Consider the following 23577-nt stretch of genomic DNA (forward strand, 5'->3'; position numbering starts at 1 on the left):
ACATTGCAGATCTGTCAATCCAAAAACTCTTCACCATTTTTCCATTTCCCAGAGGTTAACATACAAACTCTTTCCCCTTGCATACAACATAGCCCCACTTCCTCTTTCTGGTCGCATCTCTACAAACTACTTTATGCACTTGACCTCCAGACACAGTGACTCACTTTCTGATTCTCAGTCTTGCCACGCATTTTTAGTTTTCTGTACTTTGTATCTGTTCTTTCCTTTGCCAGATATGACTTGCCCTTTTCTCAGCCTGAAAAATTCTTGCATATCCTTCAAGAACCTCTTCAAACATCACCTTCTCTGTGAAATCTCCCTGACCTCTCCCAGGTGAAGCACTCCACCCCAGAGTAGTTTGAGTCTAAATATCCTAAACATGTGGCTCATTGTGTTGTAATTCTTTATTTGTATATCTGTGTTCTATACTTGATGTGAGCCTATTGCTACACAGTACCTGGCAGAATACTGTTTATCTAATAGTTGCTCAGTAAACGTTGCCCAATGACTGAACACTGTAACCTGTATTGATCTCCCCAGTGCCGTAACTGCAAGGGCTCTTAGTGTTTATTCCAATCATTTTGCTAAATTGCCTTATATTATTCTTTCACTGTTTGAAGCATGTTCTAGATTCCAGTAAGATTAAATGGAGATGCCCTGGCCAAGGTACTTAACTCTCCCAGCCTCAGTTCCTTCATCTGTAAAAGGGGGGATAATAATAGCACCTCAATCAAAGTGTTGCTGTGTAAAATGAGACAATGCATTAAAATATTCAGCACAATGCCTGACACACTCAAAGTGGGAGAAGCATTTCATTAACTGTTACATTCTACATTTATGTCATTATCCCTTAGTATTCTCAGAGGGTTGTTGTGAAGATTATATGAGAACATATATGTGAAACCATGTTGTAATGCACTATGCAAACATAGTTACCTTTATTTTCACTGTCTCCGCAACTAGGTTAGAAGCTCGTTTCAGCCTGAACACATTAAGTCCAGTCCTCAGCAAGATGCACAAAGCCTTACCCAGCTCAGCTTCTTTCTTTTAAAGTCTCCCATTTTCTTCTCAGCACCTATCACAGGGTCATGCACATGTTAGGCACTCAAGGTAGATTTAAACATAGTAACAGCTCTAGAATTAGCAAGGCCTTTAGCTGAAAGTGAAGCCTGCTGCATTCTTTTTGTTTGATGTTTGTTTTGTATAACTTGATTGAAACATTTTTCCTTGGTCAATGTACTCCTAATATTTTGGAGATGCTGTATAATTCTATTAGGCTTAGTTAGCTTTGTGGTAGGACCACTTCCCCTTTTGGCATGGATGCCAGGGAGGCAGCCTTAGCCAGGGTCCTACTTTTTTCTCTTACTAAAGACATAAATTATATAACTCTTGCATTGCAGAACGACTGAAAAAGTGCTTGATTTGGGTCCTTTCTGACATTTTGGCAACTTCTATGTAACACTCCCGTTTAGAATTTATTAAGATGTGGTAGTAAAACATGTAGAAAAAATAAAAGGGTAAGGCTTTCAGGTACTGATTGGAAACACAGGTATGGGTACAAGGAATCCAGATAGGTGAAAGTTCCCACAATCTTCAGAAAACGTACTCAAGTTCTGAAAAGGGTTTGAAGCAGTGTACAGGGAAAGCGCAATATATTAAGACAAAGAGAGTCGAATGCTCCTTAAAGCCTTAAGCAACTCCCGAGCACAGGGGAACGACTAGAGGCCTGCCTGGGGAATCCACGGGGACCATCGCAGGTGAGGGCGAGGAGGGTGAGGCGCGCCCGGGAGCCACAGGCCTGCAGGTGCTCCGCCCTGTCTGCCCCGCGGCGGGGTCCGATTCCCTTCGCCCCGCTGGGCCAGGGCGGCCCGAGACGGCTGAGCCGGCCGCGCTGGGGGAAGGAGTTTCCGGCGGACTCGGCGCGGTGCCGCTTCCTGTCCCCCTCGTCGCGCCGTCTCACACCGCCCGTCCGGGACGCGGCTCGCACCGGACCCCCTCCCCGTGCCCGGCGACGCCCCCGGCCCCATGCAATCCCGGCTCCTGCTCCTCGGGGCCCCGGGCGGCCGCGGAGGCCCAGCTGCGCGGCGCGTGAGGCTGCTCCTGGGGCAGGTGGTGCGGCGCCAGCCGGGCGGCGACGCGCGGCGCTCGGAGGTCAAGCTGCTGCACGCCGGGGCGGGGGCCGACACAGGTAACCCCGGGACGCCTCGCCGCCCAGCGCTCCGCGCGGGGCTCCTGCGCACCTCCGCGTCCCCCCCCCCCCCCCCCCCGCCGCAATCCCTACTGCTTCAACTGGGGAGGAGCGCTGCACCGGGAGCTAGGAGATGGAGGTTCTAGTAGCCACCTCGCCGCTAACTGCTGTGTAACGCGGGGCCAGGCGCATACACTCTCTGAGCCTCATGTAACCCGTGGGAACTGGACTTAGGTTTCTGATGACCTGGAATAGTGCTTTCTCCTTCCCGCACTGCTTCTTTCACCGCCCCCCGCCCACCCCCCGGGATTCTGACTTAGATTATAGCACACGCAGAGCTTAATGCAGCAGCCCTCAGAGGGTGTTGAAAGCTGGACTTGACCTTGCTCTCTGAGTCCCAAGGGCCTGGAAGTCAGTCTGTGCCATGTTCCAGCCAGGGTTAGTGGCGGCTTAGCCACTAAGTGTACGTTCTCGCCAAAGAACCCCTCGTTAGGTTTTAAATGTATCCACGAGTCTTTCCAAGTTTTACTTGGAGTTTTCATTTCTCACAGGTTCACAATTTCTTAGAACTGAAAACCACAATTTAATTTAGTTAAAACCCCTGACTCTATAATGGAGGTAATTGAGACCCAGAAAGGAAAAGTGACTTCCAGAAGATCACACAGCTAACCCTAGGCTGTGAAAGCGCAGAGTCCTAACCACTGGACCACCAGGGAATTCCCAGCTCTGATTTCTAAGCTCTATTTCTTGGCTCTATCTGAGATGGTTTTAGGGATCTCTGTGTGTGTGTGTGTGTGTGAGCGCGCTGGAGTTAGAGCATTTGTGCTGGTTAAGGGAAGGGATGTATGTTGTTGCTCCACGTGAATGGCTAAGTGATTCTAGGCAAGATTTTGTCAGTGTCATTGCTTAGAATAAAGGAGGTATTCACCTGAGATTGCTAGTTTCATGGTTCTTCTTGCACCCCCAGCCCAATAATTTTCCTTGTCAGAAGTGAGGGAGTTTAAGTCCCATCCATTTCATCATTCATTCATTAAACAAATTTTTTTCTTTTTCCTGTATAGGGTTGTGATTTGAGATTTTGCCCCTTTATAAATTATTATGCTTCTAGGGTGTTTGTTTTTTCGTCTTTGAGTTTTTTATTTGTTAGTTTCTCCTTTGTCCTAGAAGGCAGAGGTCAATGGTAGAAGTGTAGCGTAATCCATAACTCGTGATTTGGAGTGAACAGTCTGAGTTGGAGGCCATTTCTGCACCGTCTAGGTGTGGGGATTTGAGGGTACGTTACTTAATTTTGTGTCCCAGTTTCCTTAACTGTAAAACGAGGATAAGGAAAGTATATTTGATAGGGTTGTTGTAAGGATTTAGTTTATACAATCCCTGGCACATATTAATGTTCAATAAAAATTAGCTTCTTTATTATTCTTAGTATATGTTATTTTCAGCTATGTGAGATTTATTGTTTCCTTGGCTTTAGAAGAAATGAAACCAGTTCCTTTTAGGTTTGAACTGTGAGAACTGTCTAGGTAGGCTGGTGGAGCAGGGTTGATTCATGGGAACTTTAAAAAGAAAAATGTTCTTTATACATGAATAATACATGTTGATTATAAAAACATTAGACACGGCCTCAAAATTTGTGGTATGTCCAGCAAATCAAAGTACAGGCTTTGCTTCAAATGTGAGAGTCATGTACACATTACAAACAGCATATTAACTTCTTAGACTCAGTCACTTAGCATGACACCACATGGAGTACATTATGTTAACCCTACTTGCCTTGCTTTGCCACTGCAAAGATTCTCAAGGTTGAAGGAATGAGGGCTGTGGATAAATGTACCTGAAAACTCACCAGAGATCTGGACTCCAGTAAGAACAGCTGTGAGCCAGGTAAACAGTAGGCAAGTTCTGGGCTTCCCTGGGACGTAACATTGGCCATCAAGGTTGAAGTGTCCCATTTTGAACCAGATGTCACACACAGACAAATGTAAACCACAAATAGCATTATGCTGTAATGAATTACAGTTTAGATTGGAAAGATGCTCTCAGCTGCACTCAGACATGTGACTAGTAGCTCACCTCTCTGCAAGTAATTGACCTTGCTTCCTAGTAGCTTGGAAAAAGAACAACAGGGATACAAATTATATACTATTCTTATCTCTCCTGGGCTGTATGTATGTCTTATTTATCTTTATATTCCTTTTTGTGCATGTCAACTCTTTGTACCTAAGAAGTATTCAGTGGCTTATTATCTTCCGGTTTGTACAGAGAGGGAGCAGGAGAGCCTGGAATTGCCTTGCTGGCTTTCAAGATAGGAGCTTTATAAAGCCTGAGAAGCAGAAGGAAGAGAGGGTCATTTTGTTTAAAAAAAAAAAAATCCCCAAACCCACTGCTTTTTATCTTTTGCTATTAGGTAGTCTAAACATCCATAATTTGTAAATTCTTTATATCTCTTTACACTTCAGTTGGTTGTATTGTCTCTTGGTTTTAGGAACAAAGCGGTTAACAAGGAGGTTAGCTACTGCAGAGTTGTTTTTTTTGTTTGTTTTTTGGACGGCTGCGCGGCTTGTAGGATCTTAGTTCCCCGACCAGGGATTGAACCCAGGCCCTTGGCAGTGAGAGTGCAGAGTCCTAACCACTGGACCGCCAGGGAATTCCCTGCAAAGAGTTTTCATAACGATTATTGTAGTGTTTTCACAGAAGGAACCAAATTAGTTCAGTAGGATTCTGATGTCAAACAGGCTCAGATATACCATAGATTAAGATCAAATGATAAATCTGGAAACATAACTCTATAAATCCACTGTGACACATTGAGTGTCATCCTTTTACACCCTTATTATTAAAGGGGTTCACTATTTTATCTTTCTGGCTTTTGTGTATAAGTTTGTTTATAGAAATATTTAAAAATATTGATACTTTTTGTACAAGAAATCTATGTTCATTGTAGTGAAAAATATAGACAAATCCCCTAAAATATCTTTCCATGCAAATTCATGATTGTCATTTTTTTTGTGTTACTACTATCAGTTTTTGTAAAAAATGTATATAATATGCATTTATATAAATACATATTTCTTTTTCTTTAAAAAATGGAATCATGCATGTTTTACAGTTTATTCTCACTTAGCCATTATTGTTAACGTACTAACATAGTGATAAATATTGTTATATATGGTCATTTTAAATAGGCATTAAGTTCATACATTTATCCATGTAATTTATTTTACCAGTTTCCCATGCTTAGACATTCAGGTTGTCTATTTTTAAATATATAAACAGTGCAATAAACATCCATCCATATGTATTTTTGTAACTTTAAGATTATATCCTCGGGTTATAATAGAACTAATGACTTTGGGGAAGGGAAATATAGAACTCCTGCTTCAATTCAGAAATATGGTGTAAAGGGAAAAACTGTACTGTGTGTGTGCAGGTCTTAGCTCTGTATTTACTAGGTATTGAACTTTGGGGAAATTATTAACTACTTTGAACCTGCAGCAGGCTATTTTGACCCTGAGGACATTGTGACTTTTGTGTATTAAAGAATTTAGCAGTAAAATCCCAGAACAGTTGTAACCTAATAAATTGCTGGACAATTTATTGGGAACATGCAGACTAGCCTGGAAATTGCTGATATATTTGGTTTTCTCTTGGGTCTAAGTTTTGTATTAAAAAAAAACCAATGGTGACACTTAAGGGTTCTTAACCAGGGGTAATTCCTGTTCCCCAGGGGACATTTGGCAGTGTCTGAAGGCATTTTTTGGTTGTCCTAACCAGGGGGAAGGGGGTGCTACTGGTATCTAGTGGGTGGAGGCCAGTGAATCTGCTGAACATTCTACAATGCACAGGACAGCCCCTAACAATAAAGAATCATTTGGCCCAAAATGTCAGTCGTGCTGGCTGTTGAGAAACCCTGAACTAAACCAACTTCTTTGGTTGGTTTAGTTCAAAGCTACAAGTCATTGAATTGTGAGTCCATTTCAGAGTCGAATGTCCTAAGGTGTGTATATTCATTAACTTAATTTGTAGTTTACAGTTCAGAAGGCATTAAGCATTAAGCATCTCCCATTTTAGGAGAAGGGCTACCACAGATGTGCCTGAAATACGTAACTAAGAAAAGCATTTTTGAGATTGGTAAAGATTTTGACAGTAGAACAGCTTTGAAATATCTGAGGAAAATACCCATATTTCTCCTGGGTTAGCCAAGAACTAAATAAAAATTATTAATCATATAAAATATTTAAAGTCTTATTAGAAACTATCAGTACAAAATAAAACTCTGACAAAGCTATATACTAAAAAATTTGTTATTGATTAAACATTGAAAAAAGAGCAAAATCTTTTTGGTATTCAGTCCACGCTGATGGCCACAAAGGAAAACAGAGTTGCAGAAGATATAATTGGTGAAATTCTATATGGACAAAAAAAGTGATTGATAAATCCTCACTATAAAATAATTCTTTAAATAAAAGAAAAATAAAAATGTGCTCTATAAAAATTGATCAAGGAGTTCTTTTGGCTTAATTTTGCTCGAAAGTTAACTTTGATGAAAATTTATGAACGCTAGTATTATTCTGATTAAAATGTTTGTTTTCAGAATATCCTCAGGGTCAAAATGTTATATATTCCTCTCTGAGTATGTATCTTCTTTGTAAAATAGGGATAGCTACACTTGCTTTGCCTGCCTTTACCTTACAAAAATTGTTGTGTTAATCAGCAGTCATTAGGTTTTAAGTGACAAGAAATGTGCACAGAAAAGCATATGATTGGTTCACATAGGTGGAAGGTCCAATGGCTTCAGACTGGACTAGATGCAGGATATTAGAACATCTGTAGGGTTTGGGCTCTCTCTGTCTTTCCCCATGGTTCCCCCCACTCTCCACTCTTCGTTTATTGGATCTACTTTTCGCAGTATTGGTTTCAATGTCTGGCAGGCTTTCTTCAGCTGGTAGCAGTGACAGCCTTACTGACAGCCCCAGACTTTGACCTTCCTTACAGTTCACAATGTGAGAAGAAGAGAGAACATATTTTCCTGTGAGCTCTGAAAAATCCTGGCGAGAAATCTTATTGGCCAAGCTTGGATCACAGGCCCATCTCTAAAACAACCACTGTGGTCAGAGAGTGGAATGCTCTGGCACGGCTTGTGCAGGGTACTCATTTCTGGGCACTTGGAGGCAGGGGTAAAGGTTGGGAGGCGTGGTATAAACTACCTAAACCAAATTGGGTGGGTTCCTCACTGGAGAGAGGGATTCTGTTGTCAAAAGAGGAAAGAATATTGGGCATGTAAAACAAAACAGCTGTCCACTAAAAATCAAGTGAGTAGGGCTTCCCTGGTGGCGCAGTGGTTGAGAATCCGCCTAACGATGCAGGGCACACGGGTTCGTGCCCCGGTCTGGGAGGATCCCACACGTCGCGGAGTGGTTGGGCCTGTGAGCCATGGACGCTGAGCCTGCGCGTCCGGAGCCTGTGCTCCGCAGCGGGAGAGGCCACAGCAGTGAGAGGCCCGCATACCGCAAAAAAAAAAAAAAAAAAAAATCAAGTGTCCGAACAGGTTTGTACAAGAGTGTTATGTAAAAGATATTAATTTTTATCTTGAATATAGAAATTATTTGCCTGTAAGCTTTTGGGAAATCCCTTTAACTTAAGATCATTGCAAGTGATAAAATCAAGCCTTGTTACTTTAAAAATGGCCTTAGGGTTTCCCCAGTGGTGCAGTGGTTGGGAGTCTGCCTGCCGATGCAGGGGACACGGGTTCGTGCCCCGGTCTGGGAGGATCCCGCATGCTGCGGAGCGGCTGGGCCCGTGGGCCATGGCCGCTGGGCCTGCGCGTCCGGAGCCTGTGCTCCGCGGCGGGAGAGGCCACGGCAGTGAGAGGTCCGCGTACCACCAAAAAAAAAAAAAAACGTAAAAATGGCCTTAAATTTGATTTCGTTTGGAAACTCTTCGATTCTTTTCAGGGTTTTTAATTTTCAAGTCCATATTTTCCATGCTTGAATAAAATACATAATTTATTGGTAGTAGTAGTTATGTGACAGTTTGTGTACTGTACACGGATTTAGGTTAATCCGTTATGAGTTATGTGTGCTTGCTTTTTTGCATTATTTGTAATAATAAATTTAATTAAATGTTAAGCAGCTTACTCTGTAACAATTTGTACTTTTTGTTAACTCATACTTAGTTATTCTAACAATTTCCATTATGAGTATCTTATATTATTAACTAAAATCTTTTTAAAAAATGATTGCACTTGACCAAAGTATCTATTTGGTTTATTTGAAGAGAGGCATACGTTAGTTTCTTTTGCCTAAATTGTATTACCTGTTGTATAAGTATTGCCATTCTCCTTTAGATTAATACTTACACTATTTCACTTATATGAATCCTTTACAAATAAATGACTTGATTTCTTTTCTCTTTATTTTACATTTTTGGTTCAGTTTTTTTTTTTTTTTTTTTAAATAACTTGATTTCTGAGCATGTTGGAAGATGGGCTATTCTCAAAGAATACAGAAAACAGGGGGTTGAAACAATACTTAATTAAGAAAACAGTATCTAATTAAAGTGAACCAGGGCTTAAAACAATACTTAATTAAGAAAACAATATCTAATTAGAAACTGGAATCATTCATTCATATATTCACGTATTGAATACCTACTTGGTTTGAGGTATTATTTTTGGCACTGGGAATACAAAGGTGATTAAAACATAGACTTGACCAACAAAATGCTATAGTCTTATGGACTGAACAGTGGTCTTAAAACATTTTTCTCACTTATATCCTAAAAGGGTTTTGCAAATATATATCCCTTTATACATTTTTAGGTTGATATCTAGAAATTTCCCTAATAAGTATGAATAGTTGAAGAGCATGCTGTTTCTATTGTGTTGTAAATATTGACATTTGACACAAAAATTGATACAGTGCTCTTTAAAATGTATCTTTTAAATGTGTCATCTGAAAAAAATGCACAGCCTATAAGCTGAGAGTTATGTTTTATTTGGTGAACTTTCTGAGGACTTCAAGCCCAGGACACATCATCTCAGATAACTCTGAGAGACTGCTCCAAAGAGGCAAGGGCAGGGGTGGGAGCCAGGATATGTGGGAGATTTTGCAATAAAGACCAGGTAGTTGGAACATCAAAAGATTACTGTTAATTAAAGAAAACCAGATTTATCTCAAGGAATTTAGCGCTTTTCTATGTATGGGAAGGTGCAAAGTCTGGGTTCATTGAAATCATTCCTTTGATATGCCTCTCAGGTATTTGGGGCCAGTATCCTGTGCTTTCTAATCCCAAGTCTCCTCAGGGTGCACTGTCCGGGAGGGCATTTTGTTTCCATCCTGAGCTCCCTCAGGGCTCACCTTAGGGGTGACTGTAATGTGGTGGCTTGATGGCTGCAGTGTCCTTTGTTTATTAATATGGCAGCCAGTATTTTATTTTATTTTTTTTTAACATCTTTATTGGGGTATAATTGCTTTACAATGGTGTGTTAGTTTCTGCTTTATAACAAAGTGAATCAGTTATACATATGTTCCCATATCTCTTCCCTCTTGCATCTCCCTCCCTCCCACCCTCCTTATCCCACCCCTCTAGGTGGTCACAAAGCACCGAGCCAATATCCCTGTGCCATGCGGCTGCTTCCCACTAGCTATCTACCTTACGTTTGTTAGTGTATATATGTCCATGCCTCTCTCTCGCCCTGTCACAGCTCATCCTTCCCCCTCCCCATATCCTCAAGTCCGTTCTCCCGTAGGTCTGTGTCTTTATTCCTGTCTTACCCCTAGGTTCTTCATGACATTTTCTTTTCTTAAATTCCATATATATGTGTTAGCATACGGTATTTGTCTTTCTCTTTCTGACTTACTTCACTCTGTATGACAGACTCTAGGTCTATCCACCTCATTACAAATAGCTCAATTTCGTTTCTTTTTATGGCTGAGTAATATTCCATTGTATATATGTGCCACATCTTCTTTATCCATTCATCTGATGATGGGCACTTAGGTTGTTTCCATCTCCGGGCTATTGTAAATAGAGCTACAATGAACATTTTGGTACGTGACTCTTTTTGAATTTTGGTTTTCTCAGGGTATATGCCCAGTAGTGGGATTGCTGGGTCATATGGTAGTTCTATTTGTAGTTTTTTAAGGAACCTCCATACTGTTCTCCATAGTGGCTGAATCAATTCACAGTCCCGCCAGCAGTGCAAGAGTGTCCCCTTTTCTCCACACCCTCTCTAGCATTTATTGTTTCTAGATTTTTTGATGATGGCCATTCTGACTGGTGTGAGATGATATCTCATTGTAGTTTTGATTTGCATTTCTCTAATGATTAATGATATTGAGCATTCTTTCATGTGTTTGTTGACAGTCTGTATATCTTCTTTGGAGAAATGTCTATTTAGGTCTTCTGCTCATTTTTGGATTGGGTTGTTTGTTTTTTTGTTATTGAGCTGCATGAGCTGCTTGTAAATTTTGGAAATTAATCCTTTGTCAGTTGCTTCATTTGCAAATATTTTCTCCCATTCTGAGGGTTGTCTTTTGGTCTTGTTTATGGTTTCCTTTGCTGTGCAAAAGCGTTGAAGTTTCATTAGGTCCCATTTGTTTATTTTTGTTTTTATTTCCATTTCTCTAGGAGGTGGGTCAAAAAGGATCTTGCTGTGATTTATGTCATAGAGTGTTCTGCCTATGTTTTCCTCTAAGAGTTTGATAGTTTCTGGCCTTACATTTAGGTCTTTAATCCATTTTGAGCTTATTTTTGTGTATGGTGTTAGGGAGTGATCTAATCTCATACTTTTACATGTACCTGTCCAGTTTTCCCAGCACCACTTATTGAAGAGGCTGTCCTTTCTCCACTGTACATTCCTGCCTCCTTTATCAAAGATAAGGTGACCATATGTGTGTGGGTTTATCTTTGGGCTTTCTATCCTGTTCCATTGATCTATCTTTCTGTTTTTGTGCCAGTACCATACTGTCTTGATTACTGTAGCTTTGCAGTATAGTCGGAAGTCAGGGAGCCTGAGTCCTCCAGCTCCGTTTTTCATTCTCAAGATTGCTTTGGCTATTCGGGGTCTTTTGTGTTTCCATACAAATTGTGGCAGCCAGTATTTTAGTTCACGGTCTCTCTGGCCCAAATTTGATCAATGTTTGGAAGACGTTTCATGACCAGTTTTTTCCCATGTTGCTAGGAATTCTCATTCCTAGGTCAGGCAAAGATTCTTGTTGATATGCAGCTCCAGGTGCTACTTTCTGGATTAGGCCCTGTTGATAATTTAAAATTCTCTGGATCCTCTGTCTTACTAGTCTCTTATGATCCAGGAGATATTTTCTCTTGTTGCTTCTTCACATACCTAGAATTACACTATTACAATTATTCTATGTAGAGTTATAAATGTGATCTAATTTCTCAAGATGTTTAGCCATTATCAATTTTGTTGGAGGCCTGGTTACACATTGGGTTATGTAAGAGACAAGAATCTTATAAAATAGACAGGATGTAAGTAATAGAGCTGGTAACGTTGGCAGTCATAGTGCAGCAGGGAGACACAAAGCATAAACAGTTTAGAAACAAAGAACAAATTAAAACAATGATTAGTGTAACTAGTTGTAATCTGGTTGCAATAAACCATCAAGAATTTGGAGAGAGAAAATTAAATCTAGTCTTGCACCAGCTTACTTTTAACAACAAAATTCACTTACTTAATTAACTTTAATCTAAACCTAGCCAATCCTGACCATCCACAAACCTTCCATTACTTTCTGTATCCATATTAGTTTGTCCCTTATTTTTTTCCATCCAGAAAGAACGAGCTCTAAGATAAGCTTACTTTCTTTTCCCTTAATAAAATGCAATTCCATTTCTAATATCTTCTTTACAGAAAAACACACATTCTACTTTCCTACTGTATACTGAAATGTTTACGTTATTATTTCAATTAGCTTTAATTACATGTTTAAATTTGATGGACCTCTCAAAGACACAGGAAGAGAAATGCCAGTTCCCTCTACAAGGCTTTTGTTTAAGGTCAGAATTCTGAGAAGATATTTTGTCAAACTTTTTAACTTAACTGCATACACACACACGCACACACACACACACAAACACACACACACACACAAATTAGCCCAACTTGGCCATTTAAGGTTGAGATCTCTTTTAGTATAATTTAGGTACTTGCAAGTGTGATCTGGCTGGCGTATTAGTTGGAGGTTGGCTTTCTGATGCCCCTTTAAAGATGTCAGGTCAGCCTTCTCCCCAACCTCTCAGCCCAGACTTCTTGGTTTCCTTTACTGAGCAAATCCCAGGTTCCCCTAATGTCTTCCAACTGGGGGGTCTCCCAGTGTTTTTCAGCCAGGCTCCCCTAATGTTACTGAGTCCAACTCACTCTGCTCGCTGCATGACAGGCCAATAAATCGGAGACAGGTGTTGAGGCAAGGAATAACGACTTTATTCAGAAAGCCGGCAGACCGAGAAGATGGCAGACTAATGTCTCCGAAAACCCATCTTATCGGGGTTTGGATGCCAGTTTCTTTTATAGAACAGAGAGGGGGAGGAGACGAGGAAATAATGTAAAAAGGCCATAAGATTTGCATCTGTCCCCTGGAATGGCCAACCTTGGGGAGGGGATGTGTTAATTTCTTCTTTCTTGCAGCCATCCGCAGGTGGACAGGGTCAGGATGTACAAAGGCATTTTGGGTTTAACATTCCGGCAGAGGGGCAGGGTTCCCTGAGGCAGTCCATTGCGTATAGACAGCATCCTTTTAGTGAACAAAAGCAGTGGAAAGCAAAGGTTAAAATAAAAGAAATAGATTCAACATATAGTCAGATTTGGCTCTTCCCTGTTACCCTAATAGCTTTAGATTAGGGGGGTCACTCCCTAATGTCTTTCAGTTGGGAGGCCAGATACCTGTTAGACACCGCCAAATGAAACTCTGGATCATCAGCTGTTAACAGGAGATCCTAGAGCCAGGAGAGACCCAGATTTGTTTGGACTCTGAGGAGGCGGATGGGCACAAGGGTCCTCTTCTGGTATCAAGGTTCTGGATCCTTGTAGAGTTTAGGCAAAGGAGAGAAGTATGCTCTGGGTCCCTTTGTAATTGGTTGCCAAAACTGTCGACTGAAAAAAATGTACAACCTAGAAGTTGAGTTATGTTTAATTCGGTGGACAGTTTGAAGACTTCAAGCCTGGAACACAGGATCTCAGATAACCCGGGACTGCTTCATCGAAGAGGCAAGGGGGGAACCAGGATATATAGGAGTTTTTTCAATAAAGACCAGGTAGTTGGAACATCAAAAGATTACTGTTAATTAAAGAAAATCAGATATCTCAAGTTAAGGAATTTAGCGCTTTTCTATGCATGAGAAGATACAAAGTCTGGGCTCATTGAAATCATTCCTTTGAAATGCACTTCAGATATTTAGGGCCAGTACCCTGTGCTTTCTTATCCCAAGTCTCCTCAGGGTGCTCTGTCCGGGAGGGCATTTTGTTTTCATCCTGAGCTCCCTCAGGGCTCACCTTCGGGGTGGCTGTAATGTGGTGGCGATGGCTGCAATGTCCGTTGTTTACTGATACGGCAGGCAGTATTTTGGTTCACAAATGGAATCAGAATCTTCTAGTGATTTGTTCGCTACCACCTCTTTTTGAAAATAAATAAAAAGCTCATCCTTAACTGTCAGAAAGTGTATGTTATTTCTTTATTTCCTTGATTTGTATTGCAATTACACTTACTCCTCATAATTTTATCTTAATATATTCTTATTCTTGAAAGTTTTATCTTTATCATATTTTTCTGCAATGAAAAATGTCTAAATGTTAAAATGTTTCTATCATTATAATTATTAGAGCACAATTGTTCAAAAGAAATCAATATGTTTCAAATTTTCTTAAAAACTAAAATTTTGTGGAAACATACCTATTAATAACATGCGTAGCACTTTTTTCCAGTTGACTATAAATTACTGTAATGAATATTCCCTAGTTTTATTGCTGGAATATAAAGAATTTTGATATAGCAATATCACTCAATTTTTTGCAGACTTTCTAAGTCAAAAATATGTTGATTTATTATCAAAAATGATGTTTTTAATGATCTATAAACTGGCAACTTGATTATAGCCTTTTCATTTTGTTCATGGCAAAGAATTGGAAACCACTTGACTTGCAAGTAAAGTCACTGACCCAGCCAATAGAATCATTCCGCCTGAATATCTGGGAAGTTCACTAAAAAGGCTTCACGAAAATTTATCAAATGGCTATGGTTATTTTCTCACGTAGAGGCTGCTTTTTTATTCTAATGTACTCAGAAAGAGTTGTTAAAATAAAACTTTCATTCGACATACCTTTGCCAGCACAATATTTTTTGGAGAAAATGCTTTTACTTTATCACATGTTTAAATACTTTCTGTCAAATTCTTAGTTTTCATAATTAACAAAGGTAGTCTGTACTGTCAATCCAATCAGCCAAATTAGCCTTTCTGACAGAAAAAGTATTTTTCCCTTTCAATTCAAGTGAATGTGTTAATGTATATTTTAAGAAATGTTATAAAAACCACTGAAAAATAAATGGGACACATTTTGAAGGCTAGATTACTAAAGGCAGTAAAACCAAGAATAAAGGAATCTCGTGGTTACATATTTAAGTTGTTTATTTCATAATATATGATAATATAGTTTTGCTCTTTAATGTATAGTAAAGTAATATAATATGGTTAAAATTATTTATGTAAAGAGGACTGTGGCAGAAGTCACGTTTTTTTAATTAAATGTGTAATGAACTTTGTTTATGGGCCTTAGAGAACAATTAAATAGAAATCATGTATAACAATCAGTAATAAATTCATCCGTTTCTTTAGACCTCATGATCAATCTTTGACTTTGTATTTAGTGGAACAGAACACTATTTGGTTCAGAAGCTAGTATATAACCTTTTCATTATAAGAGTTAGAAAATAGCATTTTATAAGATGAGGAATGACTATATTGGAATGAATATTTTATGATGATGTTTGAGAATAACTTTTTGTCTACCTTTTTGAAAGATACACATCTGATCTGAAACATTTAAAAGTTTTCTCTGTTCTTTTTATCCAGTGTATTGTGAAAAATTTGGTAGTGCTGAAACCTATTTCAGTTACATTAAAATGAGTCAGCATTAATAATGTGTACTGCTTCAGATGTTCAGAGGTGCCTTTTTTTTTTTTCTATGAATAGCATGTTCTCAAGATAAGAATTGAGAAAAGCTGAAAAAGTAGCTTACCTTTAAGGTTGTGAAAAGCCAGTTTTCGAAGCTTTTTTTGCTTTGCTCTCTGAGCTCTCCCATCTTGGATTATTTGACGATACTCACTCACACTTCCTCACTCTGCAATATACTGTATCTGACACAGGCCAACACAGGCCAAACTACTCTGGTCAGTTCTAAAGCTACTCTTCACTTTTAGTAGAACTATATGAGATGGAAAGAGTATTCCTAGGCAGGTTTATGTTGATTTGAATACTTCTGAAAGCAGGCTTCTCCTCAGCCATAATTAAATATGCCCCTTTGTTTGGTCCCCTGGAGCAACACACCGTTCACTATAGTAGTAAACTAAGTGAGAGAAGGGCTCCTGAAAAGACCCGTGGGGATGGAGAGCCTGTAGGGCCATTCTCAGTCAGGTCAATGTTAGGGAAGAACACATGAAAGTGAAGATCTGAAAACAGATCCCCTTCAGACTGCCATGCTCTGTTCCCTTGGAAAGTCCTTGTGTACCCTAATTTAAAGACTCGTAATGTAAAGGAGCCATAATCAATAATTGTACAGTGTGAGAAATGCTATTACAGAAGGATGAGCCAGATACTGTGCAGAAGGACAGGAATGGAGTGATCAATTCTTGAGTGAGGTGGAGATGGTGCAAAAGGGAAAGTTAGGGTAGATTCAGTGGGGAGATGAAGATATCTGAGGAGTACTTGTGTGAAGGAAAAGTGTGAGAGATGTGGAAGGGCTTCTAGGTCGGGGAATAAAGCATCAGTTCCTGAGATAAGAATACAAGAGGTAGAGCTGGATGGACAACACACACAGAGAATATAGAGTTCCGTGTTTCTCATGTTAAATTTGAGGCGCCTCTGGAATACCAAAGTAAAGTGTCCAACAGGCTACTGAGAGGTATTGAACTCGGCAGAGAGATCTGAGCCAAAGTAGACATAGAAGACTTTCATTGTACAGAGGTCAGATGTGGGCTATGGGTATGGATTAGATGACTAGTCACGTGTAGCATGGTAACCGCAGATGGCCAAGAACATGAGCATTTGAGGCAGGGAGGGCAAATGTCTAACCCCTATGAATGTCTTTTTCCTCTGCCTACAAATGGCTAATTGATCGCTGCCCTGTTTCTTAATGAGTCCAGTTTCCATTGTGATTTCTTCTTTGGGTTTTTTGGAAGCCTGTTTCTTGATTTCCAAATGTTTAGAGATTTGCCAGTTATCTATTTGGTGCTAAGTTCTAGTTGAATTCCATTTTGATCAGAAAGCATACTTTGTATGATTTTAGTCCTTTGAAATTTATTAAGACTTGCATTATGGTACAGCCAAAGATCTAGTTTGATGAATGTTTCATGTGCATTTAAAAAGAATATGCATTCTACCATTGTTGGGTGTATGTAGTGTTCTATAAAGGTCATTTAGGTTAAGTGGTTAATAAGGTTTTCAGATCTTTACTTCTACACTTGGTCTTAGCCAAAAGGCCAAGAACTGATTGTTTTTACTTCTATATCCTTCTTTTTTTTTTCTGCTCTTCCATCACTTACTGAGAGAGATGTAGTAAAATATGCAGATATGATTTTGAATTTTTCTCTTCCTCCTTTCAGTTCTGTCAGTTTTTGCTTCATGTTTATTCCCCAGCTCCCTCTTTGCCAGTCACCACCTTAGGTTTGCTGTCTTCCCCCACAAAGGGTCACAGCTCCTTTCAGGAGTTATTCTAAATACACTCACTCTCTCTCCTTGCTCTCCCCGGCCCCTTCAGGCTTGTGCCGGTGGTGGTAATGGCTTTCTGTTATTGCTAGTTCCAGGGTACTTCACCGTCCTTGCTGGTTTTCCCAAACTCTGCCCATACCTTCATAAATGGTTCCTTCATTATTCTCTCCTCAGTTATTCATTTTGAATGGACTACCGGTTTCTTGCTGGGCTCCTGATGGATAATGGATATATTTAGGAAAAGCATTTCAGTTAGTAGGAAAATCCAGTGCAAAAGCCTGAAATGAGTATATGTCTGACATGCTCAAGGAGTAGCGAAGAGACCCACGTGGCTGGAGTAGAATAAGTGAGGAGGACACTAGTAGGAGATGAGCTCAGAAGGGAAATGGGGTGCCAGATCAGAAATAGCCTTTTAGGCCACTGCAAAGATGGGGGTTGAGCAGAGGACTGGCATTACTTGATTCCTATTTTCTTATGATCACTGTGGCTGCTCTGTTGAGAATTAACTGTAGGGTGCCAGGGTTGAGACAGGAGATCTGTAAGGGAGTGAGAGGTAATGCTGTTTAAATGAGAAAATGAATTTAAGTAGTAAACCCCTACCTGGCTTGGGTCAGCATTGTGGCGGTAGAGGATGTAGAGAGAAGTGGGTAATACTACATATATATTAATGACAGAGTCGCTACAATTTTCTGATGGGGGGTGGGAGAGAAAAGTTAAGAATGGCTGCAAGATTTCTGGTTTGAGAAGCTGGAAGGATTAAGTTGCCATTAGTAGAACTTAGGAATACTGTGGGTGGAACACACACAGATAAGAAGTTCAGTTTTTTTTTTTTTTTGCTGTACGCGGGCCTCTCATTGTGGCCGCTCCAGTTGTGGAGCACAGGCTCCGGATGCGCAGGCTCAGCGGCCGTGGCTCACGGGCCCAGCCGCTCCGCGGCATGTGGGATCTTCCCGGACCGGGGCACGAACCCGTGTCCCCTGCATCGGCAGGCGGACTCTCAAACACTGCGCCACCAGGGAAGCCCAGAAGTTCAGTTTTGAATATGTCAACTTGAAGCCGACTATTAGGCGCCTCAGAGTCTGTTGGTATCCATGCTTCGAGTTCTGTGGTCTGGATTAGAGAGATAAATTTGGGAGCAAGCAACATATTAGTTGCACTTAAGGGCATAAGGCTAGATGAGCTCATCAAGGAGAGGTTATAGATAGAAAAGAAAAGAGGCTAGAACCGGGCCTCCGCACCCAGTGATCGGAAGTTGAGGAGGAGAGGAAGAAAAGGCGAAGAAGACTTGAGTCATAATGAGGTAGGAGGAAAAGAGACGAGGTGAGAGGGCAAGGAGAGAGAGAGAGAGAGAGAGAGAGAGAGAGAGAGGTGGAATCCCTGTGGAGTGAGTCGTGATTGGACGCGGGGCTCTGACTCCACTCCAGATATCATGGTGGTTAACTCTTCCTGCTAACTGTACCCTGGCAGCCAAGCTGTGGCTAATGACATAGGCTTGGCCAGTTCAATGTTCCTGCCCATGACTTCGAGTCATGAGGGAGTTGTGCAAAAGCTGCAGGAACAGTTTATTTATGGCAGTGTCCTTTTTATTAGAAGATATATCTGAAGACTTTAAGGATGAAGAATCATGACTTTTGCATCTTAAGGTAGTGTTTTTCCAACTTCCCTACAGGTTTGAGAAATATCAAAATAAAATGGGGAAAAAGTTGTCCTCTGACTGTGTTGTCCCACAGTATGGATCTAATGGTGCCTGGGGTGGTATCTCAGTGAGTTTATCCTGGGGTGTGACTTTGACTGTGCTTCCTGTTGCCTTCCCTAACATATTGTGGACTAGTTTCTGAGCCTAGGTCTCTTCATGATGGGTTCACGCTTCCTGTGAGGTATTTCATAGAACCGCTGTAACAAAAACCCCAATGTCCTCATACTAACTTAGTTTGAGATGGACTTTCTGTTACAGTAGTTCTGTGAAATAGCTCACAGGAACCATGGGTTACTTAGAGTCAAGATTAAATGAAATAACATAAATAAATATGTCTATAATAGTATTTGCCAAATAGCTGGTACTCAGTAAGTATTAGCTGATGTCTAGACTAATTCAGAGGAAAATTCCTTTGATTCACACTCTAAATGTATGTGCATTCTGTATTAGAAATTATACCTGTGTTTTGCACAATGTTTCTACTTATCTCTTAATTTACCACACACCTGTGATATATTTCTTCATCTATAAAAACTATTTTTTCCATAGATTTACAAATTTCCTCATTTATAAAGTCTCTGTCTCACATATTTGGGGAATGTGTAAAGGACTTAGAAGATAGTAATCATTCAACAAGTGTTGGCTGTTGTTAGTACCATGATTTAAGGCCTTGTTCTCCAGGATACCTCACTAGCTCAAAACTGGCAGTGTTGAAAGATGTGTTTTACACAGCTACTTTTTCTAAGTGTTTCTGAGCCCTTTGCAAGTGAAGTTCCAGTTGCAGATGGGATCAATATGTCTATTTTGCTGTTGGAGAGAGCAAAGCAGAGATTGTTTGGTTCACTCCTGCACTTTAGAAGATCAACCAGAAATTAATGTTACTTTAAAAACTTAGAACCATGTAGAAGTGACTGAGAGCTTTTGCTCTGTTTTGCTTGTTTCATGTAGGAATTCTTGGCATATATGCCACTGGGGCTTTGCTCTTTTCATGTACCTAGAAATGTTGAATTTGGGAGTTATGTTGCTAGAGAACTTGAATTTGTATGTAGTAAAAATAAGAACCTATAAAGATGTAAAAAGGTTGCCAATACATGTTAAAGATACCACCTTATGGGTGCTTTGGACGATCTTAAACAAAAATGCATCCTTCTGTATTGTTGACTTTATCAGTATTGCTATTAATGAGAAAATAAAGCTGGTTAATATATTTTATAGTATTTCACCTGTTTTGCTAAAATAGCATTTAAAAAGTGAATTTCACCGACACTTCTTCTTTAAATATATAACTTATACTATGGATACTAGTTGTACAGCACAGTGCCTGACATAGACAGGTGTTTCTATGGACGCCCAACACAGACAGATCTGTGGTACACACATCCCGCTCTGTAGGTCAGGAGAATCACTGTTGCAAAAGCCATAGTGTGTTGTTTTCCTGTCTCTTTTAATGGTTGTGTTTCTGTATTCTCTTTTTAGGTGATACAGTTAATATTGGAGATGTATCTTACAAGTTGAAAACGCCTAAGAGCCCGGAACTTGTGCCACAGAACTACTGTAAGAACTAATCATTTATTTTATGAATTTATCACTTTGTTTCACTTCATCCATGAATATTTCAGTAAAATATTTATTTTTCCACATATTGCTGTTTCTGTTTCAACTGAAATAAACTTTATACTTAATAAAATGCACCGATCTTAAGTATTCCTTTTGATTAATTTTGACAATTTTTATAAATGTGTATAACCACCAAGATTGCTTTCATCACGTCTGAATGTTCTCTTGTGCCCCTTCCCTGCTCTCCTGCTCTCCTGTTCTGGAAGCCACTGTTCTATTTTCTACGATGGTAGATTAGTTTTGCTAATCTAATTCGTTCTTCAGCTTTCTATAAATAGAATCATATAGTATAGTTTTTTTTGTGTGTGTATTTGGTTTCTTTCCACCGAGAATAATTTTGAGGTTCATCCATATTCCTGTACCAATCAGCTTGCTTTTAACTGCTGAGTAATATTCCATTGTATAAATGTACCATAATTTATTTGTTCTTTCGTTGATGGACAGTTGGATGGTTTCCATTTTTGGACTTTTATGAAAAAGGTACTGTGAACATTCCTGTAGAGGTCTTGTAGTCATAAGTTTTCACTTATCTTAAATAAATAACCAGGAGTTGATGTGTCATAGGGTGGATGCCTCTTTAACTTTACTAAACACTGCCAAAAAGTTCTCCAAAGTAGTTGTACTATTTTACCCTTTGACCAACAGCAGTGTTCCACATCCTTGCCAACCTTGCCATCCTTGGTATTTCTAGTCTTTTAGATTTTACTCTTTCTACAAGGTGTGAAATGGTAACTCATCATGGTTTTTGTTTTATAACAGCTCTATTGAAATACAATTCATATACCATAAAATTCACCTTTTTAAAGTGTACAACTCAGTGGTTTTTAGCATGTTCACAGAGTTGTGTAACCGTGCCACTATCTAACTTTAGACCATTTTTCATCAAGTCAAAAAGAAACCTCACACTCATTAACAGTCACTCCCGGTTTCCTCTCCTCCTCTTCCCCCTGCTGCCCCTCTAGCCTTTGACAATCATTAATATACTTTCTGTTTCTTTGGATTTGCCTATTCTTAACATTTCATATAAATGGGATAATATGTGGCCTTTGTGTTTATTTCACTTATAATGTTCTCAAGCTTCATTCATGTTGTAGCATGTATCAGTGCTTCATTCCTTTTTATGGCTAAGTAGTGTTCAGTTGTATGGATATACCACTTTTTGTTTATTCATTCATCGGTTTTGGGATATTATGAATAATACTGCTATAAATGTTCATATACAAGTTTTTATACAGACATATGTTTTCAGTTTTCTTGGATATGTGCCTAGGAGTAGAATTGCTAGGTTATATGGTAACTCTGTTTAACATTTCCAGGAATTATCAAACTGTTTTCCAAAGAGGCTGTACCATTTTACATTCCCACAAGCAATGTATGAGGGTTCCAGTTTCTCGATATCTTCAACACTTATTACTGTCTGTCCTTTTTATTGTAGCCATCTTCATGGGTATGCAGTGGTATCTCATTATTGTTTTGATTTGAATTTCTCTAATGACTCACAATCACTTCTTTGCTCAAAATCATGTCAATTCTTTTCTCAAAAATTCCTTAAAGCACTCTAATACCTTAGGAACAAAGGTCAATCCTTACCTTTAATGATCTAGTCTCAGCCTCATCTCCTGTCACTGTACTTCCCCTGTTCTATGTTCCAGTCATTGGGCACAATATAAAATATTTTTTTGTTCACTCTTCAGATTCTTTCAGTAGACAATGCGCTCCTTGAGGGAGAATATCTCACTTTCATCCAATACAAATTTCCATTGACTCTACCTCCTAAATGGCTCTGCGATCTGTCCTCTCCACTCTGTGCCACTTTTCTTTTACTGTATTTTTTTTGAGGTTTTTTCTGTTGGCTTTTTTTTTTTGGCCATGCCACGCGCGTGCAGGATCTTAGTTCCCCGACCAGGAATTGAACCCATGCCCCCTGCAGTGGAAGTGCAGCGTCTTAACCACTGGATCGCCAGGGAAGTCCCCTGAGTTATTTTCTTAGTGGTAACTCTAGGGGTTATAATTAACAGTTTAACTTAAAACAGACTTGTTCATATTAATACTAACTTAATTTCAATAGTATATAAAAACTTTGTTCCAGTATAGCTCTGTTCCCTTCTACTTTCTTTGTACTATTATTGTCATACAAATTATAGCTTTATATATTAAAAATCTAGTGACACAATTTTATAATTATCATTTTATGAAATTGTCTTTTAAATCAGATAGAAGAAAAGAGTTACAAACAAAAATATGTTTATATTGTTTTTACATTTACATATGTTTTTTACATATATTTTTTACATTTACATATATCCCAGTTACCTTTACTGGAATGCTATTGTGTGGATTTTAGTTACTGTCTAGTGTGCTTTTATTTCGGCCTGAAAGAAGGACACTCTTTAGTATTTTTTATAGGGCAGATCTGCTAGAGATGAATTCTCAGTTTTTATTTGTCTGGAAATTTCTTAATTTCACCTTTATTGTTTGAAGAATTCTTGGTTGACAGTTTTTTCTTTTCTGCACTTTGAATATGTCATCTTACTGCCTCTGGCCTCCATAGTTTCTGATGAGAAGTAAGTTATTAATTTTACTAAGGATCCCCTCTACATGATGAATCACCTTTCTTTCTGCTATCAAGATACTTTCTCTTTGTCTTTGTCTTTTGATAATTTGACTATGACGTGTCTGAATGTGGTCTGTATGAGTTTTCCTACCTGATATTTGTTGAACTATATATACTATACTTTCATTTACATCACATACCCTTTGTACTATTGTCAACATATATTTTAATTCCATATATGCTAAAACACTATGATATTTATTGTCATTTTTGCTAAAACAGTGATATTTATAGTTATTTTTGCTTTAAGCAATAATAGAGTTTTAAATAAAATAAATATATAGATATAAAATGAAGATAGTTTTAGAAGCTTTTAATATTTATCCATATTTTAATGCTTTATACTGCTTTTTATTCCTTTCTGCAGATTCAGGCATACATCATCTGAAAGCATTTCCCTTTAGCAAGAAGAGTTTCTTTTAGCATTTCTTTTAGTATGTTAGCTAGATATGCATTCTCTCATCTGTTGTCTGTCTTAAATTGTGTTTATTTTGCTTTCATTTTCAAAGCATTATTTTTGTTATT

General features: G+C 39.1%; 1 protein-coding gene across 1 annotated transcript in view; it reads left to right on the forward strand.

Annotated features, from left to right (window-relative positions):
- Nucleotides 1–1906: 1906 nt before the first annotated feature.
- Nucleotides 1907–23577, forward strand: part of VWA8 (von Willebrand factor A domain containing 8) — a 370368-nt gene continuing 348697 nt past the window's right edge. The window contains exons 1-2 of the mRNA XM_082859564.1: nt 1907–2188; nt 20298–20375. Of these exons, the coding sequence (XP_082715690.1) occupies nt 2026–2188; nt 20298–20375 (241 nt within the window). The 5' untranslated portion in view covers nt 1907–2025. The remainder of the gene's footprint in view (nt 2189–20297; nt 20376–23577) is intronic.

The sequence above is a fragment of the Leucopleurus acutus genome (assembly GCF_964270905.1).
Source record: "Leucopleurus acutus genome assembly, chromosome: 18".
Taxonomy (NCBI): Eukaryota; Metazoa; Chordata; class Mammalia; order Artiodactyla; family Delphinidae; genus Leucopleurus; species Leucopleurus acutus.